The sequence below is a fragment of the Ochotona curzoniae genome, unplaced genomic scaffold (assembly GCF_017591425.1).
Source record: "Ochotona curzoniae isolate NIBS_2020 unplaced genomic scaffold, NIBS_Ocur_1.0 contig_3432, whole genome shotgun sequence".
Lineage (NCBI taxonomy): Eukaryota > Metazoa > Chordata > Mammalia > Lagomorpha > Ochotonidae > Ochotona > Ochotona curzoniae.
The window spans coordinates 19,543,686-19,564,285 of NW_024465859.1; the positions used below are offsets into that span (position 1 = coordinate 19,543,686).

Genomic DNA, 20,600 nt, shown 5'->3' on the forward strand with positions numbered 1-20,600 from the left:
GGAAAAGATTTTCCTACAGAGCTGTATAGGTGTTTTTGTTTTTTTAATATGAAAGGCAGAGTTACAGAGAAAGAGAAGGTGGGAGAGATATCATCCGTCTGCTGGTATACTACCCAAATGGTAGCAACAACTGAGCTGAGCTGATCTCAAGCTGGGAGCTTCTTCCTGGTCTCCCACATGGGTACAGAGACCCAAGGACTGGGGCCATCTTCCATTCCTTCCCATATGGAATGCTGGCACCACAGGTGAAGGCTTAGCCTACTATGCCATACCTCCGGTCCCTAGACATTCCTGGGTTTTACACTGAACTGCCACGCTATCCTTCCCATTCTCTTTGACACCAGTCCTTCCAATGGTAGTAAATCGACTCTGCAATGGAGAATATGCAGTTTTTAGAAAACAAGGAAATTGGTACAATGTTCGTGAGAGGTAAGGTCTCACACCAAGCAGTAACATGCCATTTTCTTTCTGGTATGACTATTGTAGCCATGCTATTAATTTAATAATTTTAAATATCTACTAAAATTTGGTAGGACTCCTAAAGGTCTATTGGTAGGTGGCCTTTAGGTCTAGTGACTGGAAGCTACCAGTGTGATAACAGCAAGTGTCAGGCCTTGTGAGCACTCGATGAATAATTCTTGGAGTTTGTCCTCTTCTCTCATTCCTTCTAAGATCTTTGTCCAGCTTACCTGCTTTTGGGCTACTGTAGCTGGAAGCTAGCACGTAAGCACATTCTTTGACCAAATTTTATCTTTCCCTAATGAATGATAAATTAAGTAGTTTGTTTTTTCGCATGAATTCATTTGAAGTTTAAGCTTAGAATGAATTTTGTGAAGAAAAGACTGAAATGTTGATGAGGCAGTTATGTGAGTACAGTTGTCATCCCATTTGAGCTAAGAATAGGAGGAGAACTTTGTTGATTTTAATCAAGGAGGCAAACAAAATCTGCTCTGATATTCAGAATTTAAAATTACTGGTTTTTCTTTGTTGGTGCTTTTGTCTCCAAATTCTTGGGGGTCAGAATGTTTTCCAGCTGATCCTGCCTCCCACTCCATCTCACCCGTGTCTCCTAGGTGATTCTGTGAAAGATACAAGTCAGACCCTGGTGCTTTCCCTTGTAGCCTTCCCGTGGCTGCCCATCGAGTTGAGGATTCCTTGCTCTCGCATCCTCCTCACCTGCACTGAGGCCAGCGCAGGCGTGACGCTGTCCAGTGCACACTCTGCTTCCTAGAGCACTCAGGACTGGCTCGTTTGCTGGCGCCCCCTCCCTCAAATTTTTTCCTTCTATTTTCCATGTTTTATGTCCTTCCCACCGCACCCTGAGCCCTGTGATCCCGATGTACCTTTCAAGGCACAGATCAAATTTATCTGCTGCCTGGAAGCCCCTTGCATGGCATATTGGTTACACTTTTCCCTCTGCTGACTTCTGTCTCAACCTCTGGCCCTTTCCTTTCTGTCCTTTTTAATGGATTCTTTTAAAAAGGTCCCAGTGCAATGTTTCAATGTGTTCACCTTGCAAGTGCCAGGATCCCATATGGGCAACAATTAAAAAAAAAGAGTAAAAGAAAAAGCTGTATGTATTTATGTGTATATATATTTGAAAGACAGAGAAAGGGAGAGAATAGAAATAGCTTTCATTTGCTGGTCCACTACCTAGATGAGCAACAAGCTTAGAGCTGGGCCAGACCAAAGCCGGGAGCCAGAAATTTCATCCTTGTCAGGGACTTGAAACACTCGCATCATCTGCTGCCATGCCAGGTGCATGTGCAGGAAGCTGGATTGGAAAGCAGAGCAGTCAGGCCTGGGGCATGCCCCCTGACATGATAGGCCCACATTGCAGATGGTAGTTTAATGTGCTCTGAGAACCAGGATTTTGTTTTTCTTTTCTTGTCTCTGTTGCTGGTGATGCTATATGTCCCCAGCGCCCCTGGAGCCCTGCCACTCTCGTGCTGTGTCTGAGGACCCAGATTACACACAGTCAGGCTTTGCCGTTCGCTCAGCATTGCACCTTCTCTGCTCCAGTATGTCTCTGATCTGGGATTTCCAACCCCTGTGTCTGGGTGGCCTCCAAGCTGATGCCATGTGGCCAAGTTTTGCTATATATATTTTCTCTGCCTTTGGAAAGAAAGCTGTCTTTTTAGGTCTACCCCATGGGCGTGTTCATCAAATTGCTCTTCTAGGAAAGGAAGAGAGCATGTTCCTCAAATTTTAGCTAGTTGTACCTTACTTCCTTTTTTATGTTTTTTTCCCCTTTTTCTCTTCCCATGTTTCCCTCAACTTCTTTCCTAAGATTTTTAAAGAACATTTAAAATGTCCTTCAAGAATTCAGATTTGCTGTTGTATAAGCATTTCCTGGAAGTTTAAATATGCTGTTGTGACAACACATGCCCGGGAGGTGAATTATGGGCCTGCCAGACTCCATCTGTTGATTGAGGACTGAGCTTGAGGAACACCTTCTCATCAGAAGTGCAGTCTCTGGATGGAACCATGTGTTCTCATTATGTCTCTGATCAAAACCCAGGCTAAAAAAAAAAAATAAATAAAAAGACACATGTGCTTAAATCTTTTCCAGGGCAAAATTGTAAGGAATCTGACTGGCTGCTAAGTGGTCCCTACACTCAGACTTCTTCTGTCTTTATGCTGATTAGCAGTTAATGCTTAGAAAGTGCAAAGTCTCTAACACCAAGACTAAATCCTAAAGCAGAACCGGCATTGTGGTACAGTGGGTTAAGCCACCACCTGTGAACCAGCCTCCCATATGGCCATAGGTTTGTGTCCCAGCTACTTCACTTCTGATCCGGTTCCCTGCCAATGATTTGGAAAAGGCAATGAAAGATGGCCCAGGGGCCCAAATGCTTGAGTCCCAGGTGAATCTCCCATGTGGAGACCCAGATCAGCTCCTGACTTCAGCCTGGCTTATCCCCGGCTGTGGGTGGCCATCTGAGGAGAGGCCCAGTGAAAGGAAGAGTTCCTTCTATGTAGGGAGGAAGACTTTCAAAGCATATTTTCGTAAAAAAAAAAAAAAAAAGAAAAAAAAGTATCAGCCTCTGCTCAGATTCACATACTATTAATATTTTGCCCCGTTTTTCTTATCATTGCAGAATAAGTTGCACATGTCAGTGTCCTTTGGTTCTGAATACTTAAGCACAGTTTTCCAAAGACTAAAAACATTCCTGGATATAAGGGTACTCAAAAACATTTATGGGAAGTGGGATGAAAACATGTTTATGTTGACATAAAAATGTTGAAATTCATATGTATAAATGGCCTTGAAAAATCTCATGAGAAGTGCATATTATATGAAAACTATGCCTGGACTTCAAAATTCTTTTTGTTCCAACACAAATTTATCTTTTACTCTCACTTTTTTCCAATCCTTTTAGAATTCTGTTTTATAATTGCAACAGACAACTTTAGATTTAATAGATACAGTATTTTTACCTTGTGCATCATTCCTATTAATATTTTTTTAAAGGTGTATTTATTAATTCGAAGGGAAGCAAGACAAAGAGAAAGGGAGAGAGAGATGAGGAGAGCAGGACCTTCTGTTCGCTGGCTCTGTGGATGACCACAATGCCGGAAGTCAGGAACTCTAGTTTTCCCATATGGATGACAAGTACTCAAATAATGCCGCCATCACCCCTACCTTCCCAGGCATATTAGCATGGAGCTGGTCAGGAGTAGAGTAACTAGGACTCAACCTGGGACGTTTTCTTTTCTAAAGATTTATTTTCTTTGTATTAGAAAGTCAGATCTACAGAGAGAAGGAGAGACGGAAAGATCATCCATCTGCTGGTAGACTGATTCACTCCTCTTGTGGCTGCAGTGGCCAGAGCTGAGCCAATCAAACCCAGGAGCCTGGAGCATCTTCTTGGTCTCCCACGTGGGTGCAGCATCCCAAAGCTTTGGGCCATCCTCGACTTTTCCCAGGCCAAAAGCAGGGAGCTGGATGAGAAGTGGAGGAGCCAGGATACAAACTGGTGCCTAACTGGAATCCTGATGCTTGCAAGGCAAGCTATCATGCCGGGCCCTCAACCTGGGTCTCAAATCAGCACTCTAATATAGGACTCCTAAGTAGAGGTTTAACCCACAGTGCCATAGTACCAGTCTCCTATAATATTCTTTGTAACATCTCCTGTTGTTTTTCTGCAGTGAAAAATTCACTCTTGGATGAGGTAGTATATTTAGTCATCTTGTCCCTTTTCATTTTTTCCCCCTAAAGTCTGGAATATATCTGCAAGCTGTCTCTGTCTTTTATGACACTGACATTTTTTGAAGAGCATGGTACTCCACCCCCACTCGTTTTACCTGAACATCTCCCACTGGCTTTCGTCTGATGCTTCCTCATAGCCCAATTCTGGTTCTGCTTTCCTGGTTAAAACCTTAGTACACGTGATAATACATCCTTCCCAGGGCATCACACTAAGAGACCCGCATCCACAGTCAGTCTTACCTACCCACTGCTGTATCAATCCTATCATTTCCTTTCCACTTCAGTGCAATCTAGGAGGAGACACCTTTTGTAATTCCTTCCCGTGTTTGTGTAACAATCTGCCTTACGAGGTTTTTGATGCTTTTGATGCTGAGAATCGACTTGACCCTGCCTGGGTAATTAGACATGTCAAAGCAAAGAGTCCCAGCTGAGGCGTGGTCGCAGCTTTCCTGACCCTTGATCCAGGCTGGGGCTTTGTGCAGACCACATTTGTGAGCTAGACTTAGAGGTGGTAGAGAAAAGACACAGCTTGGAGTCCACAGGCCACCGTCTGAGTTCTGCATTGGCCACCCAGTAATTGAGAGAAAGTTGCTTCCTTCCTTTGGGCTTTCTTTTGCCTAACTGAGCAAAAACCACTGGGAAATGATGAGTGAGTGTGAGGAAACGAGGAAAGGAGCTTGCATCTGTTGAAGATCTCCCATGAGCCCCATGTTTTCACCTACTGCCTTCAAGCTGGTTGGTAGCCTAGTCCCAGTTTACAACTAGGAAACTAAGGATTAATAGAAGTCTGGTAACTTGCGTTGGGTCAATATGTATGGTTCATCACACAGCCTGAGCTTGCAGTTGTCAAACCCTTGACATGGCAGTGAGCAAACATGCGTCAGTAAGACACACGGCCCCTGTCCCCCAGCCCCAGGAGAGCGAGAAAGCAAGTATTTAAACACTGCACCAACTGTGAGCCCCGAGGAAGAGGTCTGTGTTATGCCCCACGTTTCCTCGGTCAGATGTTCAGAGGCACCCAAGAGTCTGGTTGTTGGTGATACTATGGCCAGAAGGACAGCCAGAGTCCCTGTTGTAGTTGTGTTTACATTTAGTGGGAGCAATGATAAATTTTAAAAGCACACAAGAATTTTATCCTGTAATAGTTGCTGCGAAGACCATAAAGGAAGATGTTGGGCCTGAGAATGTGCGGGTCAAGTAGGGGTCTTACTGGCCTGGGTTTAAATAACGAGTTTGTCTGCCTGCAATGCCTTCTTGGTTCTGCATGGGGACATTGCCTTGCACCATGTGGCTTTCTCCCTTTTACCTGGGAAGCCAGGCCTCTGCAAATACCATCCGCAAGATCATTTGCTAATTGAAAACATCTCCTATGGCTGACTTGATTCTACCTGGAGAAAGGCAAGGAAGCAGGTGGATTCCACCTCACCCAGAGAAGGGAGGTGCAGATTCTTACGTGCCCGAAAAGGAAGTTGATTTTCTCATCTTAACGGGATTACAAAGGAATTTAAATTTGAATTTGCTGTCCTGAGGAAATCCTTTGTGTCTCCTCCCCTTAAGCTGCTGCCTCCCAATGCTTTTGTTCTCTTTGGCGATGAGAGCTGTTGGTTTTCTTAATTCAGTTAAAAGTGTAGTTTTAAATCATAAGAGACTACTTTTAGTTTAACCTGTGAAATTCAGCAAGCAACTGAGGAAAGGGAGGGACCAAATCCAAAGTATTCTGTTAAAGAAAGAATATATGGCATCCTCATTCGTATTTTGTTAGAAATGTCATTGTTTAGAGTAATTATAGAAAACTAGAAAGAGCTCAGAAGCCAGGTGTTGAGAAATGGCCACCAGGATTAAAAACAAAAGTCTCCATCCATTCTTCTTGTTAATTGCCAGTGACAATAAAAGGAGGTAATGGAGTATGTCTTCAGTGCAAACGGAGTCTAAATGGAACTATAAAGCAATGAAAAGACTCTCACTGGGAATATTCATATCTGGTCAGCTACACTAACTGAGAAATGACTTCACAGTAGAATTGGTCCTATTGGAATGCTTGGACTCAGACCCCTGCCAACCAGGTCATTTTGTCAAATGACGATGTCTTTTGCCTAGTCCTGGACAACAGTGTTGTAACCGTGCGTGTAAGCCTGGGTCTGAGTCCCAGCTCCAGCACCTATCTCCAGCTTTCTGCTAGAGCAGACGGTGGGAGACTTGAATTGGCTTCCCGGCCCCAACTTGAACCTGCCCTTTCCCTCAGCCATGGCTCTTGTGGGTAATTGAGGAATGATCCGGAAGATGAGTCAGTCAATCTCCCTCTCTAGAAATGAAATTAAGTTTTGTGGTTTTGGTTCTTTTCTTCTCTTCTCTTCTCTTTTCTTTTTTCTTTCAACTTTTAAATCTGAAAACATAAGAGGCTCCACTAAACTGTTAGGTCCATGTCCAGTAGGATGGGGATACCTAGAAAGTCTCCTCAATGGTCTAATCTTTGCAGAGAATGATAGATCTGGCCTTCTTACAGGTTATAAAATTCAGCTGAAGTCTCCAGTCCGAGTGAATCCACTAAAATATAGTAAGTGTCGGGCCCAACGCAGTAGCCTAGCAGCTAAGGTCCTCACCTTGCACAGGTACCGGGATCCCATATGGATCCCAGTTCTAATCCCGGCAGCCTCACTTCCCATGCAGCTCCCTGCTTGTGGCCTGGGAAAGCAGTCGAGGACGGCCCAAAGCCTTGGGACCCTGCACCCACGTGGGAGACCCGGAGGGGGCTCCTGACTTCGGATCAGCTCAGCTCCAGCCATTGCGGCCGCCTGGGGAGTGAATCAGTGGACGGAAGATCTTCCTCTCTGTCTTTCTTCCTCTCTGTATATCTGCCTTTCCAACAAAAATTAAAAATCTTTTTAAAAAATTATAAGTATTAAAAAACTTAGGAAGTAACTGGTAATACCTACTACAGTACAAATCTCATGTGCTTTAATTGGCAATATCTTTTCTTAATCATAAGAAGAAGAATACTCTTTTTCTGTATTGCATAGGAAGATCTGACTCTCATGGAGTATTTTGTTCCAGATCACACAATTAGTAATGTGAACATAGGGATTTGAATCCAGATTGATCTGATTTCATTGAACACCAGTTTTTCCCCCATTACCCAACTGCTTCTTTGTGTCACATGCCAAAATTTTGGTCACCAGGTGGCCTGGTCCATCAGGAAATCCTCCTGACTTTGGTCTCTTCTTGAAACATAACCCACTGTCTGGCCTTCAGGACCTCAACTGCTGTTCTGGTCTGAGCCCTGTTGTGTCTTACTCCGGATGTTTTGTAATTATCTTCCCATCTGGCCCCCCGACGCCCATCCGTGCCTGTAGCTCCCACAGTCTGCTCGCAAGAGCCAGAGTGATCTTTTTAAAACAAAATCTCGTCATCTCATTCATTCCTCTGCTGAAAAATTCTTCCAAAGTTTCTCATCCCTTTCAAAATGAAATCATGCATTCTAAGGACCACTGGTGTTTCAATTTCATACTTCCAAATTATCTGTTATCCCTATCTCCCTGCTGCTTCCTGACCCCCTTGAAGTTCCTGACCCACTCACCTCGGGGCCTTTGCACTGGCGGTTACAGCTCAGTGTGTAAAGCTCTTCACCCACAACCCCTGGTTCCAATCTTCACTTGTGTGTCCCCACATCAGTGATGCCTTTCTTGACCAACCCATTTGTAAAAGCAGCTTCCTCCACCAATGTTCTTTATCCTGGCTTTTCTTCCCTTTTTTCAACATCTGTCAATATTGTACACCACTTTTATATCTGTGGCCTGTGTGCCCCTGCTAAAATTGAAGTTCTGCAGGATAAGTGACTCCATTTTTGTGCACAGTTCTATTTCCAGTACCTAAAACATTGTTCTAAGTAGGTGCTTAGGAAATCCTTTGTTGCTTAACGCTGCTTTTTAGTGCAATTTCATGGGTTTTCCTATTGTTCCTTGAATATTAATCTACGAATTCCACATATTTGGAGGTATGTTATTTCTGTCAGTAAGCATTTATCAAGGATTTTCTCTGTGCAAAGCATGCTGTTTTTGAACTCCTTCATTTGTTATTATCATGGGAACCTTTTTCATTGTCATGTGACCAGGGATCTCATGCCAGCAGCAGAATACCTTCCCCCTCAACATTTTTTAGAAAGTCCGAGGATTGCTACCAGAATCAAGGGCCCTTTAATAAAAATTAATTTTCCGCTTCGTAAGTCAAGTCATACAAATACACATGTATAATTATTTAGATCTTCTGGGCATCGTGGACCCAGAAATGTTGGACAGATGCACAGAGTGAAGGAAGGACGTTCTCCAGCACAGCCTCATGGAGCCGCTACCACTACAGCCACCGTGGTGGATTTGCTGCTTGTTAACAAGGATCGCACACTAGGTCTAGAATCCCATACTGGGCAGGTCAGCTGAAGCCTGGTGGCCTCTGGATCTACATCCAGGGCATTTTGTAAGTTTTTCTGGTCATTTTCCAATTTGAGATTTGTAGCTAGCACTCAGTTGGCTAGTATTTATCGAAGACGTTCATCCATGTACAGTTATAAGGCACAGCTGGAGTTGCTACCCTGCAGCTCTGGACAGCTGTCTGCCCACCACTCCATGGCGTTTGCCACAGCCATCCTGTTCTGAGACAAGACCCTCCTCAATTTGTTGAAGACCATATAACCTAAGCAGGCTACCTCAGTGGGTGAGAAAAGGAAGATCAATTTTCTATCTGCAAGGATTTTTTAATAACCTAAGCAAGGAAAAGCCTCAGCAGACTTGCTCTGTGGCCTAACTGATCATTTTCTGTTTGAGATTCTAAATTTGAAAACCCAGACATTTACTCACATCTGTAGCTGTCAAGGTTGGATTGCTTCTGAGCTGCCAGAATTGGTAGTGGGCAGTTGTTGAGCTTAGAAAACCTATGAAAGTTGTTCTTTCCCAAGTACTTGCTATAAAAATCTGAGTATCTTCTTGACCGTTTCCCTGGGGATGGAGGCATGGGTTAATTATTGTTGACTGGGTTTCTGTTTAGCAATTAAAAGATAAATCTCAATTGCTTTGATAAAAGATAACTTTTTTTTAATTGGAAAGTCAGATATACAGAGAGGAGGAGAGACAGAAAAGATCTTCTGTCTGCTGATTCAGTCCCCAAGTGACCACAATGGCCAGAGCTGAGCTGATCCAAATCCAGGAGCAGGAGCTCTTCGCGGTCTCCCACGTAGGAGGGTCCCAAGGCTTTCAGCTGTCCACAACTGCTTTCCCAGGCCACAAGCAGGGAGCAGGATGGGAAGTGGAACAGCCAGGGCATGAATCAGCCCATATGGAATCCCGGTCCATTCAAGGCGAGGACTTTAGCTGCTAGGCTACCATGCCAGACCCAAAAGATACTTTTTGTATTGTTATCATTTAAAAGGCAAATTTACAGAGAGATGAAGAGACATTTCATCTGCTGATTCACTCCCTGAATGACCTCAGTGGCCAGAACTGAGCTGATGTGAAGGCCGAAGCTAGGATCTTCAGGACTCCTCCTGGTCTCCCATATGGGCACAGGGGCACAGGGGCCTGAGCCATCCTGCACCCAGTAAGCAGGAAATTGGGTCCGAAGTAAAGCAACCAGGACTAGAACTGACACACATACGGCATTGCAAGGCAGAGGATTAGGCTGTTGAGTCACCGTGCAGGCTCCAATATAAAAGATATTTCTTTACTTCCCATAAATTGAATTACTCCTTTTAGATGGCTTGGCAAATTTTATATAATATCTGCTTAAATAGCTTAAATTCAAGCTTCAGACTACCTAAAATTTTGGTTTTAAAAAAATTCTCATATTTTCAACTTGCTGGTATAAAAAATTTTCTGGACCATAGCAGCTGAAAAGGACCCAGATGCTGTTTTTCAGAGCCATCCATCCTGAAGTGTTCTTTTGCTGACTCATTCATGGAACACAGCTGTTCACTGGTCTTTGTTGTGTACTAGCTGTTGTTCTGAACCAGCTCTCGAGGCATTCGGCCTCGTAGTTAGGGTGTGGTGTTGGATGCCCACATCTTTTATAGGAGCTTCTGGGTTGGAATCTTGATACAGCCCATTTATGGTACTTAGTTTTCTTTTTATGCTTTTTATACCATCCCCCCCCCCCACACACACACACACACCACTACTTTTCACCTTTATTAATTTGAACCACGCAAACCACCTGTTTGTTTGTCCGTTTACTGCTGCTATTCCCTTATTTGCTTACCTGGCAAACCCTTCCATCTCCTTTTAAGATTTAACTGAAAACCTGTGTCATCTCAGAATCCTTCCCAGAGTCCCAAGGCCATGTTAACTGCCTTAATTTCAAGCCATTGTAGAAATACTCTTCTGAAATACAATTTACATTTCTCAGTTGAAAAATAGAGCTCAGTTCCTTAGTGAATGTTTCTTGGCCCCACACCCAGAACCGAGGATTTCCCTTGATGTTTTTCATGGTCCAGCTGAATGGTAGATTAGCCTGTGGCACCATCAAGCGGTTCAGGCAGGCAATGCAACTTAATTCTCCTGGAAGATCAAAGTAGTCCAATGTAAATGGATTGAGAGAGTAAGGATGGATGGATGGCAGGAAGGAACAGAGAATTCAAATGCAGTTGAAAAGCCTAGTGATCAGACTATCTTGAGAAGCTCAGAACTTTACAATACACCTGCTAGGCTTGATGTAAGCCTAAGGGGATGTTTTCCGAATCTTCACCAGCAAACCAGAGGGACAGAGATGGGCAGTGATTTACTCCTGTTCCTGCACTGTTGGAAACCAGAGCATGTGCACCTTGCTTTGTTTGATTAATCTTTCCTGATTTATTCATTGAACTCCATCTGTTTGAGTTATCTCTGTTCTCATATACCCTTACCTTGCAGCATAAATGGTTTTAAAATTCAAGACATTTTCGGCAAAGAAAAAGAACTTTTGTCCACTAAGAATGAATGTATCCTGGTCATTCCAATAAGCAAATTCTCAAAAATCAAAAATTGGCTAATCAGTTGGCTCTAGCGTGGGTACATCTACTTTATGTGGATTTCTGCCAGGGGCCAGGCTCCTGGGTTCTTGGTTTCAGCACTCCTGTCAAGCAGGATAGGCTGTAATCATAGACTCATGGTTGCATGCGGGAAAAAAATTCAAAATTACCAAAACTCACACCTAGACAAAAAGACAAAAACCCAGAAATAGGGAATCACTCCTTCTGGCGTCAGCAGGAAGGAGACCCACAGCGGGAACAGACCTCAGTTTTGTTTGATGGAAATATTTCTGCTTTGATCACCCTGTGTTGGAAGAGATCCTTCCCTGTAAAAGCTGTGTCCTGGTCATTTCTAACCTTTCCTCTCCCAGATGGAACTCTGGTACCCTACTCTGCCCAAGTTCTTCCAGACTACAGAAGGAACCTCTTATCGTGACTAAGGACTCACTATGATGGTGTCCCCACACACTCTGATGAGTCATGTCCAAACACTGCAGCATGGCAAGAAACGTAACCTTAGAAAAGTTTCTCTGAAAAGTCAGTCAGATTTGTCACTCTCCCTGCCCTGGTATGTGTCAGTTAGGCAAGCAGTTTCCATTATTTTTATACTGTCCCTCCTCTCCCCACCCACCTTCCCCCCAAGGAAAAGATAAAGGGTTGCGCCGGGGGTGGGGGGCCCTAACCCAACAACAGAAAATCAGAAGCAAAGAAGTGGGAAAGCAGGCAAGAAAAATGATGACTTAAGGTCAAGAAAGTGAAAGATATGTTTTGGAAGGACCAAACCCAATAGAACGAGCTTAGTGACCTATACGTTACAGAGAACTTGGATTATCTCTTTTGGAAAATGAAATGTGAACAATCTCCCACTTGGTGCTTTTTAAGACTTGCCCTAGTCCCAGGCACTGTTTTGTAGAGTGATTTAGGACCATTTGTTTTATGCCATCACATATTCTTTCAACCAGGCTTTAGCTAACTGCTTCTCTTGTCTTTCCTCCCCGGACACAGTCCTTAGATTTATTACTAAAGAGTAGTTGGCCCTCGCTGAAACGTGTGAGTCTGTAACCTTCCTAATTAGGGTGTGTGCTGCCTTTCCAGAGTGTCCTGCCATACTATGTGGCTACGAAGCTGGCTAAAATCCGGAAACCAACTTTGGACAAGCCCTCCCCAGAGACATTTGTGAAGGCTGCACTCCAGACAGTCGGCTTAGACGCTCGGACGAACGGCTACCCGATCCATTCTCTGATGGTGAGTGGGTCTTTACGTCCCTAAGCAGTAGCCTCTCCCTTGGGGTTTTCTTTCCCAGTGAATCACAAGATGGCAGAAGCTATAAAGCAGGTCTTCAGAAAGTCTGTGGGAATTGAGTTATTGTGAAACAGCTCTGCATGGGTTTCAAATTTTTTGCACAAAAAAAATTTGGTGTTGCATGAACTTTCTGAGGTCCCATCATGTTAGCATGTGTACAATATTAGCAAGACATCTGTCTTCTATTTTAAAACTAAATTACACTCACAAGAACATTAAAATCTACTTGTAAATTAAAAAAAAATGTATAAGAAGAAATAAACTGAAAATCTCCAGTTCAGCCTAAACTGTAGATTCTAATTACATTTTTCCTCCATTCCTCCCCCCCTAGGGCTCAATACACTCACTGCTGCCTACGTGGCTTTTTGCAAAAATATCCATGAATATACACAAGTCCCTGCGAGCTCGCTATCTGAAGAAAAACAAGAAGAACTGAGCACAGGGGACTGCAGCGGGTACCTCGGTCCTTACACAGCGCCCCCGGCCAGTCTGCAAATGTCACAGCTGTTTCAGTGGTTACTAACTTGGCTAAATTTTAACCTCCTTTGGGAGGAAAGCAAAAGTTGCTCTGAGGAGCTCCTGACTTCTATTCTGGATGCTAATAAATTTGAAGCTTGATGTAAATGCTCGTGTCAAATGGATAAAGAACTAACATGGCCAAGAGCAGCTAAGCAGGAAAGAGCATAGCGACAGCAAACCACGGGCTGCCAGGCAGGCCTCCGGCCACGCAGGTCACCTGGTCCAAGCAGCTCATTGACAAGCCATCATTCTCGCGTTTTCTCCGAGCCCTACCGTAAAACGGGATGGCTGGCTGCTCTTGCTTGGCTTTAACACTTTGAGGGGATGGAGATTAGCTGGTTCCATAATGGGCAGACCCACCACAACTTCAAATAGATCTATGGAAGATTTTCTAGGAGTGGGTTCCAGTCTGTGCGCTTAGATGAAACTACTCTTTCTCAAAAGAAGTGCCAGAGATGTAATTGGGAAATATAGTTATTTTGGACACCTGGAGCCCACTGAAGCGTGCTTTTTAGTATCCCTGTTATTTTTTTTCTCAGTTCAAGTATATGTAAATCCCAGAAATCAGCTGTTTGTGCGATAAACGGGCCAAAATTACACCTTGTGACTGGCAGCTACCTATGGTGCCACTGACACCCCGACCCTGCAGTGACTTGCTTGCACCCCAGCCTTCTGTGTTTCAGTACTATATCAATATTGCTCACATGTGTAACAACAGTTAACTTTCCTAATGATATTACGCCCCTGGAAATGATAGTATACTTTCTAAATTGGTACCCGAGAGGTTACTGATGTAATTGGTTTTAATAAAAGATGATGTAACCATGGCGTTGAATGAACGTCTGCTTTTCTGATGCTGGATTTCCGTGGGTTTAATGTGAGTTAAAGCTGACCTTTACTCACTCACATAATCTCGATGGGAAAAGGCGTCAAGAAAGAATGGGAGGCCAAAGGCCACAGACCACGGAAAACAGCCTTTGCTGAGGCGGTGGTTCCTAGATTACACTGAAGAAAAAAGGTGTGTCAGGGTGGTTGTTTCTAGCTGTTAATTTTGCCAGTTAAGGATATAACAGATAGGGGGAAATTTGCCATCTAATTATCTGCATCATTCTGTTTAAAACAAAAAAAGGGCCTGGAGCAGTGGCTCAGTGGCTAAATCCTCACCTTGCAAGCTGTTATCCCATGTGGGCGCTGATTCTAATCCCGGCTGCTCCACTTCCCATCCAGCTCCCTGCTTGTGGCCTGGTATAGCAGTCGAGGACGGCCCAAAGCCTTGGGACCCTGCACCCGCATGGGAGACTCCAAAGAAGCTCCTGGCTTCAGGTCAGCTCATCTCTGGCCATTACAGCCACTTGGAGAGTGAACCAGCGAATGCAAGATCTTGCCTCTGTTACTCCTCTCTGTAAATCTGCCTTTCCAATAAAAATAAATCAACAAAAATAAAGTAAAATAAAATGAAGATTTTAGCACCCCAAAAGAAACAAAAATCATAGTCTCAGAATAACAAGGAGTTTAAATTGAATACACAGAGCTCGATGAAAGAACACATTGCTCGCCGGCTTTCCTGTCTGCTTCTCTGTGGAAGTGCTGGCCCGCAGTGACCTGGGCAGTATCTTACGTGTCCTCACATGTTGGTTGGCTGGCTGGTTGTTTACGGTGGTAGTTGTTTTTGGCAGAGAGTTGATAGACATGGAGAGATTAGTTTCCAGATACACAAAGCACTTTTATTTTTATCACATTTAGAAAAATCATAAGTGTGGCTAGGAAATCCCTCCACAATTTCACAGGTGCTGTACTCTGCCTTTGCCTGCTGCGACCTGACAAGCACCCTCTTTGACACTCAGGAATGAAGATGACGCCACGAACATGTATTTTTCAAGGCGTGGGGAATTAAAATTGTGTTGAAAGAGAAAATACTGTACTCCAAACCATCAAAATAGTGAAGTGCTCCTTTACGGATTTTAACAAATGTTAAGATTTATATTAATTTATGAAATGTAACTTTTGGGCTCCCAGTGTGGTAGCATAGCAGCTGAAGTCCTCGCCTTAAATGTGCCAGGATCCCATATGGGTGCCGGTTCGTGTCCCAGTAGCCCCGCTTCCCATCCAGCTCTCTGCTTGTGTCCTGGGAAAGCAGTCAAGCACAGCTCAAAGCCTTAGGACCCTGCACCCATGTGGGAGACCCAGAAGAGCTTCCGGCTCCTGGCTTCAGATTGGCTTAGCTCTGGCCATTGCGGCCACTGCAACAGAACAGAAGATCTTCCTCTCTGTTTCTCCTTCTCCCTTATATATGACTTTCCAATTTAAAAAGTTGAAATGGGGGCCTGGCGCAGTGGCGCAAGTGGTTAAAGTCCTCACCTTGCACGCCCGGGATCCCATATGGGCGCCAGTTCTAATCCTGGCAGCCCCGCTTCCCTTCCAGCTCCCTGCCTGTGGCCTGGGAAAGCAGTCGAGGACGGCCCAAGGCTTTGGGAACCTGCACCCGCGTGGGAGACCCGGAAGAGGCTCCTGGCTTCAGATTGGCAAAGTATCAACCGTTGCGCTCACTTGGGGAGTGAATCATCGTACAGAAGATCTTCCTCTCTGTCTCTCCTCTCTGTATATCCGCCTTTCCAATAAAAAAATAATAAAATAAATCTTAAAAAAAAAAAGTTAAAATGAATAAATTTTTTTTTAAATTTCACTTTTTGTTGGTTTGATTTTATGTTCTGATATATGCTAGATAAGATTTGAACCCAAAAAGAGTAGAATGAACTATAGTGTTAATTGTATCAGTAGAGTTATCTTTTCTTACGAGGTAAAAAGCTTTATTTTAATGTATTGCTCTTTTTTTTTTCTAAGATTTATTTTATTTTCATTACAAAGTCAGATATACAGAGAGGAAGATCTTCCATCTGATAATTCACTCCCCAAGTGAGAGCAATGGCCGGTGCTGCGCCAATCCGAAGCCAGGAGCCAGGAACTTCTTCGGAGTCTCCTACACAAAAGTGCAGGGTCCCAAGGCTTTGGGCCGTCCTTGACTGCTTTCCCAGGCCACAAGCAGGGAGCTGGATGGGAAGTGGAGCTGCCTGGATTAGAACAGGCACCCATATGGGATCCTGGCGCGTTCAAGGTGAGGACTTTAGCCGTTAGGCCACAGCGCCGGGCCCTAATGTGTTCTTTTCATTGTCCTTTTGCATGGAGGAATAAAATGTTCCCCCTTAGGCATGTAGGGGGAGTTGTCCGACACACCTGCTTCTTACCATTCTGATTCCCCTCTGCCTTCCCACGTGCGTGTGGAATCAGTGCCGGCTGAAGATGAGATTGTTGGCCTCCAGTTCCTTACATGAAGCTAACTTTTAACATTTCATTTAGAGGCCGGTGCTGTAGCAGAGTATCTTAAGCCTCTGCCTGCAATGCAGACATACCAAGTGAGCTCCACCTTGAGTCCTGGGTGCTCTGCTTCCCATCCGTCTCTTTGCTGATGTGCCCAGGAAAGCTGCAAGAGATGGCCCTAGTCATCGGGACCCTGCACCCACATGGGAGATCCAGAAAAAGCCTACAAAAAGTGAAGAGTCCACTTAGGTAGCACAGAGGGAAATGACCCACTAGCCCTTAACTTAGTAATTGTGGGTGCACTGTGATTTAATTCATAATAACCTGTTATTAAATGCTTGCTGAAAGGCATTCCAACCACATGAGGAAACATTCCCTGCCTTAGGTACATACTTGACAGTAGTTTCAAAGGAGCATCATTCTGTGAGATGGAAAATAAGGGGAGGAAGGGAGAATGAGTGTTTAATGTCTATTGCATGCTTTAAACTGTGTGCAAATGAACATCTAATGTTTATTAAGCTTTGCAGGCCTATGTGATCCATTTCCTTTCTGTGTCATCTCCCTACACTTTCTCACTTAGCTTAAGAGATTGAAAAAAAAAAATGGCTTCAGTACTCCACTCTTTGCAACAGCTGCATGTAAGAAGTAGTTTTGGGGGGCCCGGCGCGGTGGCGCAAGTGGTTAAAGGTCCTCGCCTTGCACGCCCGGGATACCATATGGGCACCGGTTCTAATCCTGGCAGCCCCGCTTCCCTTCCAGCTCCCTGCCTGTGGCCTGGGAAAGCAGTCGAGGACGGCCCAAAGCTTTGGGACCCTGCACCCGCGTGGGAGACCCGGAAGAGGCTCCTGGCTTCGGATCGGCATAGTATCGGCCCGTTGCGCTCACTTGGGGAGTGAATCATCGGACGGAAGATCTTCCTCTCTGTCTCTCCTCTCTGTATATCCGCCTTTCCAATCAAAAAATAATAAAAATAAATCTTAAAAAAAAAAAAAAGAAGTAGTTTTGGGGAAGATATTTGACCTAGATCCCCACGTACTGTATGGGAGTGCCTGGGTTCAGTTCCTAGCTGCAGCTGCTGATTTTGGCTTCCTGTCTATATACTCCCTCAGAGGCAGTAGTGGTGTTCCACCGACTGCGCTCCCGCCACTCACATGGCAGGCTTCCTAGCTCCTGGACGGGCCCAGTCCTGTCCAGGTCAGGCCATTGTAGGCATTTGGGCGGTGAACCAGCAGGTGTGAGCACACATGCTCTCTTTTTCTCAACTTCCCTCCCTCTCTCAAAAAGCAAACAAGTTTGCTACTTTGAACACTAAGTGAAATATAAATGATTTTGTACTTCTCCACCTTGACTTTAGGAGTTCTTGCGTGTTTGTCTGCGCAGCCTCCTCTTCTAGTACCTTCTCTGTGCTACCACTACTAGAACATGCCTGGCAGGCATGTTCAAAGACAAGACCACATGAAGAGACTGGTGTTGTGGTTCAATGGGTTAAGCTGCTGCTTGGGACACCAGCATCTTATATGAGCGCCAGTACAAGTCCTGGCTGTTCTACTTCCAATCCAGCTCACTGCTATATGTGCGTGGGAATGTGGCAGAAGTTGCCTCAAGGACATGGGCTCCTGCTGCCCATGAGGAAGACCAGGATGGAGTTCCTGGATCCTGCTTTGGCCTAGGTCCAGTCTCAGCCATTGGGGACATTTGAGGAGTAAGCCATTTCTTTCTCTTTCTCTCTTCCCCTCTCCCTTCTTCTCTTCCTCTCTCTCTTCTTATCCTTTTTCCTGTGAAACTCTACCTTCTAAGTAAAAAATAAATAACCTTTTTTTAAAAAAGATTTATTTTATTATTTTTTTATTGGAAAGGCAGATATACAGAGAGGAGAGACAGAGAGGAAGATCTTCTGTACGATGATTCACTCCCCAAGTGAACGCCACGGCCGATGCTATGCCGATCCGAAGCCAGGAGCCTCTTCCGGGTCTCCCACACGGGTGCAGGGTCCCAAAGCTTTGGGCCGTCCTCGACTGCTTTCCCAGGCCACAGGCAGGGAGCTGGATGGGAAGCGGGGCCTCCGGGATTAGAACCGGCGCCCATATGGTATCCTGGGCGTGCAAGGTGAGGACCTTAACCACTTGAGCCACCGCGCCGGGCCCTAAATAAGCTTTTAAAAAGAGACAGAGGTCACATGGAGTCAAGGCTGGCCTAGACCAGCCAGCTGAACTTGACTCAGATCAGCAGTACTCCCAGCAATGTAGGACTCAGCATAGGTTGACCACATAGATAGGTTTCCTCATGACAGAATCTCATCGCGAATATGACAACTGTAATGTGTTTATTTTATACAAGTGAAAAATTATTTGAAAGGTTGGTGCAATGCATAGTATCTAAGGTGTCTGACTGCAGGGACAGCATCCCATATGGGTGCCAGTTCGAGTCTTCGGTGTTCCATTTCCCAATCCAGATCCCTACTAATGGCCTGGGAAAGCAGTGGAAGATGGTCCAGCTCCTAGATCCCTTGCACCCACTTGCGAGACCCAAAAGAAGCTCCAGACTCCCGTTTTCAGAGCAGCCCAGCTCCAACTGTTGCATCTGTTTGAGGAATAAAACAGTGAATGGAAGATCTCTCTCTCAGTCTATCCTTCTCTCAGTAAATCTACCTTTCAAATAAAAATAGCTAAATTAGTACTTGAAAGGAGCTCTCAATAAATGCTAACCAATGCAAGTATTTGCTTCCATTCAGAAACAAGAAGTATACGTGTTGTATACAGGTTAGAAAATGTAGGTCTCAGAATATCTCTGAGCCACCTAAGCACTACACGCCTTACAATGTTGACCTTACTCCCTGTTGTCAACAAATTCTTCCCTGAGAAACACAACCTTTCATAATCTCTCCTGGTGCCCAGATTTTTGTCTGCTCATCACAATTTCACATCCAATGCTTCTGTTCTTTAATGATGTCTCACACAATCTACCTGGGGGCTCACTGGGAAAAGATTTTTACCTCCTGCAGCATCTACAATTATACTGGGCGTTGAACCAGAGGAATTTCTGTCTGGAGTTTGAGAGAATGCCCTCTGCTTGCCAACATGTCTGGTCTTGGTAAAGGCCTGCAAGGTTCATAGCCAACACACTACAGAGTACAGGTTCCCTCCACATGGGAATGCCTGCATCTTTGGCAGTGAAACTGGACTCGGATTTTCTCTAGGCAACAGCTTCACTGGAAGCGTTTCGCATGATGTACCATCATTTTCCTTGGATTGGATTTTCTCAGGAATACAGCAGCAGCAGACGTGCCGCACAGAGAATGGGATAGAAACGGGCTGTTTGGCAAGAAATGTGCTGTGAAAATGGGCATCAGAAAGCAGCACAGTGCTCCCTTGGAGTCATTTCTGGAAGCTCCAGGCCTGAAAGCATCTGTCAGTTTTACCATAAAAGCAAAAAAATCACTGTGGAGTGGAACGTCACTGGTGGAAAACAGCTCATGGAAGATGTGTGTGATTTTCAAGTGGCATGGATCACAACCTTGCTTTTCCCTTTGTACCAAAAATAAATGTTATATTTTTTAAAGACTATTTATTTTTATTGGAAAGACAGATTTGCAGAGAGAAGGCTCTTCCATCCACTGGTTCACTCCCCAGATGGCCCCACTACTGGAGCTGAGCTGATCCAAGGCCAGGAGCTTCCTCTGGGTCTCCCATGCAGGTGCAGGGTCCCAAGGCTTTGGGTCATCCTCTGCTGCTTTCCCAGGCCACAAGAAGGGAAATGAGTGGAAAGTGGAGCAGCCAGCACACAAGCTGACATCTCTACAGGATGCTAGCATTTGCTGGCAGAGGATTAAATCCTTGAGCCACCATGCTGGGCTCCTTGAAGTGCCATCATATTGAGAGTGCTGGAGCACCTGGAAAGTGAAAGGAGGCCTTATGAAGCATGCACCTTCATGCTGAGAACTGCTTGTTTCCAAGGAGAGGCAAGACCACCAATGAAATCTCCCACAGGGGGCAGTCTCAGCGGAGGAAACAGAAGAGGAAGCAACACATGAGTGGGTCTGAATGCGAACTGTCAGCCTTTGTCCTCAACTCTAGCTACCACGGTCCTACTCCAGTCTGGCCTCCAGTGGCACTCAGAAGCTTCCTAGAATGTGGGCCAGGAAAAACAAGCCAAAGAATGATTACCCATAATATAGGATGACTTTCAGGGAACTCTGGAAACAATGATGTTTTATAAATGCAGGGAACAGCCACTACTCATCTGCAAAGCGAGGCAGAACACAAA

General features: G+C 44.8%; 1 protein-coding gene across 1 annotated transcript in view; it reads left to right on the top strand.

Moving 5' to 3' along the window:
- Positions 1–13,480, top strand: part of HSD17B12 (hydroxysteroid 17-beta dehydrogenase 12) — a 164,049-nt gene extending 150,569 nt beyond the window's left edge. Inside the window, exons 10-11 of the mRNA XM_040980137.1 lie at positions 12,297–12,446; positions 12,835–13,480. Of these exons, the coding sequence (XP_040836071.1) occupies positions 12,297–12,446; positions 12,835–12,939 (255 nt within the window). The 3' untranslated portion in view covers positions 12,940–13,480. The remainder of the gene's footprint in view (positions 1–12,296; positions 12,447–12,834) is intronic.
- Positions 13,481–20,600: the final 7,120 nt, after the last annotated feature.